This window comes from Prunus avium, chromosome 1 (genome assembly GCF_965620075.1).
Source record: "Prunus avium chromosome 1, drPruAviu1.hap1.1, whole genome shotgun sequence".
Taxonomy (NCBI): Eukaryota; Viridiplantae; Streptophyta; class Magnoliopsida; order Rosales; family Rosaceae; genus Prunus; species Prunus avium.
The window spans coordinates 2,820,281-2,828,920 of record NC_142284.1 but is presented as its reverse complement, the minus strand read 5'-3'; the positions used below and the strand labels follow the sequence as shown (position 1 = coordinate 2,828,920).

At 37.1% G+C, this 8,640-nt stretch overlaps 1 protein-coding gene across 1 annotated transcript; it reads left to right on the top strand.

The window, feature by feature from the left end:
• Positions 1–4,273: 4,273 nt before the first annotated feature.
• On the top strand, positions 4,274–5,578 carry LOC110748978 (uncharacterized). The gene has a single exon (XM_021948968.2). The coding sequence runs from the start codon at positions 4,310–4,312 to the stop codon at positions 5,363–5,365; it is 1,056 nt and encodes a 351-aa protein (XP_021804660.2). The 5' UTR covers positions 4,274–4,309; the 3' UTR covers positions 5,366–5,578.
• Positions 5,579–8,640: the final 3,062 nt, after the last annotated feature.

Here is an 8,640-nt window from a genome sequence, read left to right as displayed (position 1 = left end):
AATCGGCCCAAATTTATACTTGCTCAGGCCGGCCCGATCTGTTTGACACCTCTACTTCCAATGGTTGCCAAATGCTTTTTTTAGTAGTTATTCAGTTCGTTGCAAAGATTGGCGAAATAAGACTTCTACTGAATTGAATAACGCCGAAGTCAAGGACTTAATAAATTTTGCTGTTTTTCGCTATCTAGTAGGTTAGATTCAAGGATTCCACTCTTGGGAAACAATTCCACATCTGTCACAGTGTTGACCAGTTAGTCCATGACAGACATAATTGGTGATGTAATGATCATTTAACTAACACTGCTCATAGGCAATAAGATTGCGGATTTTTTTTTTTTTTCTGTTGAAACCCGTATTCGTCGCTGTAGAAGTTTGAGGGTTCCATTGTCAAATTTAAATGGGCCGGCCCATTGGGCTTGGGGCCAGCACGACCCATGAGGGGTCTCTAGCTGGCTCGGCCCAGTGAACTGAATTACGTCATTTTAATTTATCTAAAAATACGGATCATATTGTATCGGGTTTTATTTAATTGGACCAGACTCATGGTGTGCTCAAGCAGCAGCCCAACCCGTTTAACACCTCTACTTCGAGCTACTATTTAGCATATGCTTTTCTACACAAGCTGACGAATAATCCTCAAAGTGTAAAATCTTCAATTCCTTTATATTTAAGGATGGATATTGTGAACTCATTTTCACTAGTTATCCCAACTATATAAATATTTAGACTCACACTTAAACCAGTATTGAATCTGTTGATGCCAAACATGATTCGATAGCGAAGATGGAAATTTAAGATCACAATAACCATAAAACCAAAAATATTTACGTGGTTATTGATCTAGTTTGTGATACAATTCAATGTGAGATATCAGTTTTGGTTAATAACTTTCTTTGCACATCTTAATTATTATTTTGGTTTTTGGGTTGTTGTTGAACTCAATGTATATATGGAAGTTGGTAATTGGGCTGTTTGAAGGGCAGAGCTATATATTTTATGTTTCTGGGGGAGCAAAACTGGAGCACTACACGCCAACCATAATTTGTTCTTGGGTCACCTATAAATTAATCTGATGGGGTCATTTTGGAGCCCACTGCGCCACAAAGTTAGACACTTAGCAGAAGTTGCACCTGGAGCGGTTGATTGATGAAGTTAATATTATTTAGTTAATCATGAGAAACAAAGTTAATCACAGACAGGTCAACGGGATCTAGGCTAATAAAAAATGGATTTGATTTGCAGACGAATAGTCTGAGGTTTGAACTCCACAACACTTTAGTAGTGTGTTTGAAAAGTCTCGTTCCTCTTGTAATTTAGACTATCTATAATATTAAAAATAAATAATAAAAAAGTAACCACAAAGAGCATATGATGGTTTATCTCTTAACCAATAGTAGTTTTTGGATGTGACGAGGAAGAAAATTATGAGTTCATTCCAATATAATAAGGAGAAAATTACTAACTATCAAAACTTCGTTCCTTTTCTCACAATTAATATTAAAGACTCCAGGTTTAAAGCAATTGATAATATGATAGAATTTGGATGTACAGGTCTATTACCTATTGGACCGATGGATATGAAGCCCAGTCTGGTTGTTTTTATGTATGGGGACGTAATTCCAAGATCCAGTGGTAAAACGACAATTCAAGAAGTTCTATCTCAATCAATGGGATTTTGTTTGTGGACGTAATTGCAAGATCCAGTTGTAAACGACAATTTAGATAAAAATTAGAATGTGGGATCAATGAATGTAGCTTTGTTTGTGGATTCATACAATTTCTTTTAAGGTAAGATTTTAACGAAACCACGTCATTACATCAACAAAGACTAGTTATTTTGGTTGTATTGTTTAGTTCTAATGAAGTTCTTTTTCCTTGATCACAAAAATGGGTGATCCATAATTTCTTTGGTAGGCGGTTTTGTGTTTCCACAACTCTTTATACTTGTCAAAACTAAAGCAAACATATACGACTTTTGAGCACTGACAAATACATTTTAGACCGTGGAGATGTTTTCTGTTCCTAAACGATTATGCAATTTCTCATACAAATCATATGGGGGTCAGTAGATTCTTTTCAATCTCAAGAATTGATTGACTTCAGAAGGACTTTCCCACCTACACTGCTCAAAAGTTTCCCAGTCCCGTTTTCCAAAAGTTAAGAACTTCCATTGTCAGTTTTCTGGAAAGTGTGAATGCAACATAGGGTTCATTTACTCATAAAGCAACTTTGTTATGTACCTTCTGGACGCCTAAAAACAACTTCTTTCACAGTATTATTGCCTTCCATTATGGGCCTCGTACATTGAAAATAATACACAAGTGGGGTCTCAATTACTTTTTTCTTCTTCAAAATAAATAAAGTGACATAGCGCGTGTAAGCCTCAAAAGAAAGAAACTGAAATTCATCATGAAATATGAGAAAATCTCAAAATGTATTAATTATGAAAATCGGAATGCTTAAAGTTAAGGAACCATCCTAAAGCGCTAGGGTTCCTGCGCCATTGTCCCGAGGCAATAATGGAGCCGAGATGTTTGAAAATTACTGAGTGATAACACATTAACATGTCGGCAGACATTAACAAATTAAGGATCTTATCCTATAATGTAAGACTTTACTGCTATATGTGCACAACCGATGAAGGGGACCACTAATCAATTATCTGCAAAATAACGCGGCATGCATGCATTGGTACTGTGATTGTGATAAAATTTTGGCGCACCTTGTGGCTGTCAGGCAAAAAAGAGAAGGCAGTCACAGTACTCGTATACAAATATTTCATGCTTTCACATATTCTTCTCACCATGCCGACCAAATGCACATGCAAGCACAAGTGTTTCTTGGCCAAACCTGAAGGGCACTTTAGTTTTTATTATAATGGCATCTCTAATTGAAAGCAATTTACATGATCTATCGTGTTAACAAGTTGCAATTAAATACAAATCCTAAGTGGGAAAAGGAGAAATCCCATTGCGGGCTGGCTAGCTAGTAGTATTAATTAAAAAAACAAAAAGAAATGAGCTAAATTAGCCGTTCATCTTTCCACTCAGTAGACACTAGAATCAAGCAAAAGCTGCGGACTGACGAACACAAAATCTGTGTTGTGTACACTGAAAACAATATAATAGCTTTTGCCGAAAGTTAGTTAATTTAGGTTCCATTTGATAACAATTTTAATTTTAGTTTTTAGTTTTCATTTTTTGTGTTAGAGTACAAAGGAAAATGAGAGAGAATTAGAGTTAGGATGAGATTGAGAGAGAGGATGGGAGGGAGGAGTAACAAAAATGAAAATAATGTCAAATAGATTTCAGTTTTTGTTCTCACTTTTGTTACTCCTCTCTCTCTCATCATCTCTTCTCATCTTCCCTCTCAATCTCATCTTCACTCTCATTCTCACTTCTATTCTCCCTCTTTTTCATATATACTAGCACAAAAAATGAAAACTAAAAACTAAAATTGAAATGATTATCAAACGGCGCTTAGTATTTATGTTTCTTGCTTTCATCCGGTGCTACATGTTGGATAACATAAAATAATAAGAATATATGCATGCATGCTTACTTTTGATAGCATCTCGTACTATTACAAAAGCGGTCTACAATATAGTAGGTAAACATTTTGATAAAAAAAAAATATATTAGTTAGTAAACATGGTATGAACAGGCTTCCTCTTTCTCTTTTCTTGTTGTTTCTTTTTGAGTTGTTCAGACGCGAGTCTTTTTTAAGATCACTTATTTGTTCCTATCACTCATGCTTGAGTTTTAGATGCTAGTGTTTTTTTTTTTTTTTTTTTTTTTTTTTAATAAAGCATCTCTTTCAAAAAAAAAAAAAAAAAAAAGAAAGAAAGAAATTGGTTATGCTCAGCTACGCACAAAAAAGAAGAAGTAATATTTTCGTTATTCTCTCACACATGCAAAAATAAGTTATTATAAATGATTTTCTATTTGTCGTAGTCTTTTTAAAAGTTAAAACACTATCTATAACCAGTGAGCTTAGAGTAGCCGCAGCGAGGTCACTGATATTTGTGCATGTGAGTTGTGAACACTCGATCGTGCAAGCTTTCATCCAGGTCCCCACCAGGTATTAACATGGCAAATTGTCAAACTTTTCCACTCCTGAGGTCCCAAATGGACCCCAATTCATTTATAAATTGTACCAACAATGCAAAACTCCGTTGAGTCGACAAACTTCATTAAAAAATTCCGGATGCAAATCGACACGTGTCATGACGACAGTGCTCCCCCATCACTATAAAAAGCCACTGGCTTCTACTAGTTCAAATCATCCCAAAGCTTCTGAGAGCCCCAAGATGTCTTCCAAATACTTGCTAGTGTTTCTTCTTGGAGTGGTGGCTTTCACCACCACAACTCCTTCTCTTGCTGATAACCATGACCCCAAGCCTCCTAAAATTCCCGTACCCCCAATTCACAAGCCTCCTCCAACACAACTTAACAAGGAAGAGCCATTGCCATTCCCGGAACACAAGCCCCCAACCCAACAACCCAAGGGTAAAGGAGGAGAGAAGCCTCCACCAGTTGACAAGCCACCCCACAATGAACACCATTTGTTAGAGGTGGAGGGCCAATTTCCCAAGGGAGAAAAGCCACCTCCAGAGAGCAATGACCAGCCTCCCCAGGTACAAAAGCCACCACCAGAGCACAATGACCAGCCTCCAAAGGGAAAGAAACCTCCACCAGAGAACAACCAGCCTCCAAAGGGAAAGAAGCCTCCACCAGAGAACAATGAGCCTCCAAAGGGGAAAAAGCCTCCACCAGAGAACAATGAGCCTCCTAAGGGACAAAAGCCACCACAAGAGCACAACGAGCTTCCTAAGGGACAAAAGCCACCACCAGAGCAGAAACCAGGTGATGAGCCTCACAAGGGTGAGAAGCCACCACCTGAGCACGAACCAGGACACCCGGGAGATGAGCCACCAAGAAAAGGAGAGAAGCCACCACCAGAGCACAAAGGAAACCCGGGCAACGAGGAGCCTCCAAAGGGTGAGAAGCCGCCTCATCACAAACAAGACACCAGATTTCGTTTGCTAGAGGAGCCATTGGATGGGAAATTGCCTCCTCAGGGAAAGAAGCCGAAGCCACCCACAAAACCCAAGCCACCAACCCCACTTGATGAGCACAAGCCATTCCCAGAGCCCAAGCCAGAGCCCAAGCCAGAACCAAAGCCGGTTGATCAGCCTCCTAAGGGCAAGGGAGACAAGCCACCACATCATGATCACCATCTTGAACAGAATGTGGTGGAGGGTAGTGGAAGAGACCCATCAAAGCCACCGAGGAAACTAAAGCCCCCAACTGGCCCTGTCAAGCCACCTCACAAGCCACCACACAAACCTCCATTTCCCAACTGAAACTGATCATGCATGCATGAATGACTAGCTTGCTAGGTTCACGTCATTATGTAGAATAAGAGATGTGTTATGTGTGTTTAATTTCTTATAATGTCACTGTGATGTACGGATCGGTTACGACTATAGCAGTAGTACTGTGCTCTTCTCATGTAAAGCATCCGGTGTCATTTGTGTTGTTATTATATATAAACTACGCTTTTCTTCCCTCTTTAATTTATGTTCTATTTTTTTCAAATACAATTAAGCGATAGTCTAAACTACAAGAAAGATGGGATTTCTCACGCACATACTACAAATGTGCCTTTAGGTTCGAACTTGAGATCATTGATTTACAAAGCAATGCCCTTGTTATTTTCTTCGAAATATCTTTAGCAAATAACATGACGCCACACAAATACTTTGTACAATATTGTTGACAGAGTACAATTTTAATTATATCAATAACATTGTATCAAGTGTTGTAATTTGGTATACTCGTACCAATTGGTAACAATTTACAATATTTTGTACCACATTATTGACATTTGATCGATATTATCAAATATCAGTACAATATCGTCAAATTATTAATGACACTGTGTCTGTGTGATATACGGTAGCACTGAATCAGTAGAGGAAAAAAATCAAATTAAAAGACGTATAACTAGGTACGTGAATTGTAATATAATTACTTGTCCGTCAAAAGATGAAATAGTGAGGTTGGGCCTTGGAAGTAAGGAAAATGCGAGCTCCCTAAACCGGGACGGATCCCCTTGTGTTCCTTCTCTAATCAAAATCACTAACCCAACAGAAAATCCCAAATTTTTCATCTATTTTTCTTTTTCTATATGTTTCCATGACAATACATTTCAAATATTCTAGGAAGAAAAATCTGCAGTACGCTTTTGTTGCAATTTCAAAGGTGCTTACGTTTTCTTCCGCCGTCACAGGGACGGACCCAGGATTTCAAAGTGGCATAGGCTAAATTTACCTTACATACAAACCTATAGAAAACTCGACAGTAAGATTGAATTTCATTGATAACAAAAAAATACACGGGGAACATAATGAGTCTTACTCCTCAAAATGCATCTAATGCAAAATACAAATACAAATAACACTTATATAAAGTATAACCTATTGAATAATATATAGAAGATGTAAACATATAAACTAACAAAATCCCTAATTGATAATTCATAAGTCTCAATTGTAAATCCCGTTTGGGGTTAGTTTGTATCTTTTATTAGTGAGACGTGGTGTAGTGGATGTCTGTTAATGAGATTTTATTTGTGTGTGGGGTTAGTTTTAATTTTTTTTTATTGTTATTAACTTATTGGTAAGACATGCGGGGTAGGTTTCTTAATGGGATTTTAATTGGCTGGAATGGGGATGTCAAGTGGGCTGGACTGTGGTATTATTTTAGCCTACAACAAATAAACTCACCTAGGCTACAGCCCAGGTTAGCCTGGGTGTAGGACCGTGCCTGCGCCGTCATCAACTTCAATTATTTAGACATGTGTTAAAATTTTAGAGAAGGGATACAATGGGACATGAAAATTGGGGATAACAAATCCCGTCCCCCCTAAATCACATATTTAGACAAATTTTAAAAAGGAATAAGAAAAATACAACTCCAATCATGCTCCTTATCCACATGATAAAATAGGGAGACCTCTAGGAGCTCCTAAATTTGAGAAGAGAGAAAGAACTCATATTGGCTCTCTATAAATAATGCTACTTTATTTTATGAATACTTTAAACTTGTTGTCCACCTGAATGTGTTGTTTTAAATTTATAATACTCGCAAGCGCACAAATCGACTGTAGATTAGGCGTGTGTAAGTGCGAGGTCGTTCCCATAGGGAGTGTGTGAAAATGATGGAAAACTAATCCAACCCAAGTTAATTCAATTGCTAACCTAGTTGATTTGTTGGTTGAAAAGAAAATTAAATAAAGCATAAAAATTGAAAATGCAAATGAACTAGAATATGGATTAAATGAATGAGAAAAATAACTAAAGTTTTAGATTCCACGCCATTATTCCATAAAACTCTAATTATTTATCTAACAATTCTTATGGAGTAGCAATCAAGAAATCAATCTACTGCTTTCTCAAGATATATCAATTAAGCATGCATTTTAATGAATTTTATATAAATTCTCCTTCCCTTCATAAGTACAAATTCTGAGTATCCTATGTGAAAAAGATTATTTAACTACAAATGATCAAATAAATTTGTAGTTAGTAATACAAAATCAAGGATGCATTAATAGATTAACTTAAATTCTTAACTACCACAAATACATTATAGAAGTGGTGAAAAGAAAATTAATTTATTAATCATGTGAAGCCGAAATTATAAACATTGAAGAATATAGTAGTTGGGAATTAAAAGATAAAAACTAGAACTTTATCTTTTTACATTGGTCAGAAGGTGTAGCAAGTGTTGCAATCTTTTTTAATTCCTATTGCCTTTCATTCGCTGCACACATGAATTGTTTCCTGTAGCTGCTGGCTCCCCAAAGTTGCTACCGTGTGCAAATTCAAGAATAATAAGCACCAAAATATCCTTATTTCTTATTGAAATCTTCCAAACACCCCAATTGACAAAAACAACATAATTAATACAAAGTAAGCTAAATAAAATGCTAGCAAGATTAATTTTAGGGAAGACAAGTATGCATTAAAATGCTCTTATCATTAATGAATTAAATTGTTACCCTTATCTTCAATTGTTGAACGTTGAAACTTCTTTACTGACAAAGATGATTTTAGGAGATTTGATATATCATTATCATTTTTCAATACCCATGATTTTCATATGTTTATGACCATATAGATGCTAATTAAGCCACGATTAGATCTGATTTTGGGAGTTCTAGGACTTGCAATTAGATTTTATATAACTCCAACGGTAGGTGATTTATTGCTACGCAAAGAGATAGCAAAGTAAACCCTAGTTGAAACCCTCCGTCTTTCTCCTTGCCGATAACCACCCTTTCCTAAGCTAGGGGAGGTAGCCACTGCCCCTCCTCCCCTTTGCCTATCATCTCCCCTCATCTCCTATTTTCCTATCTTTTTCCCTCAATCTCATCCCCTCTCCCTCTTTTCCTACTTTCCTAGGGGCTCTTTGTCACTTCCCGGATCGGCTCCGCCATAGCACAATATTGTCCGCTTTGGGACCCCCTCTCTGTCCTCACGGTTTTGTTTCTGGGAACTCACGAGCAACTTCCCAGTGAGTCACCCATCTTGGGATTGCTTTAGCCCCAACTCGCTTAACTTCGGAGTTCCCA

Bases quoted from the DNA above. Each gene is read 5' to 3' on its own strand.
- LOC110748978 (XM_021948968.2), top strand. From the start codon at position 4,310: ATGTCTTCCAAATACTTGCTAGTGTTTCTTCTTGGAGTGGTGGCTTTC.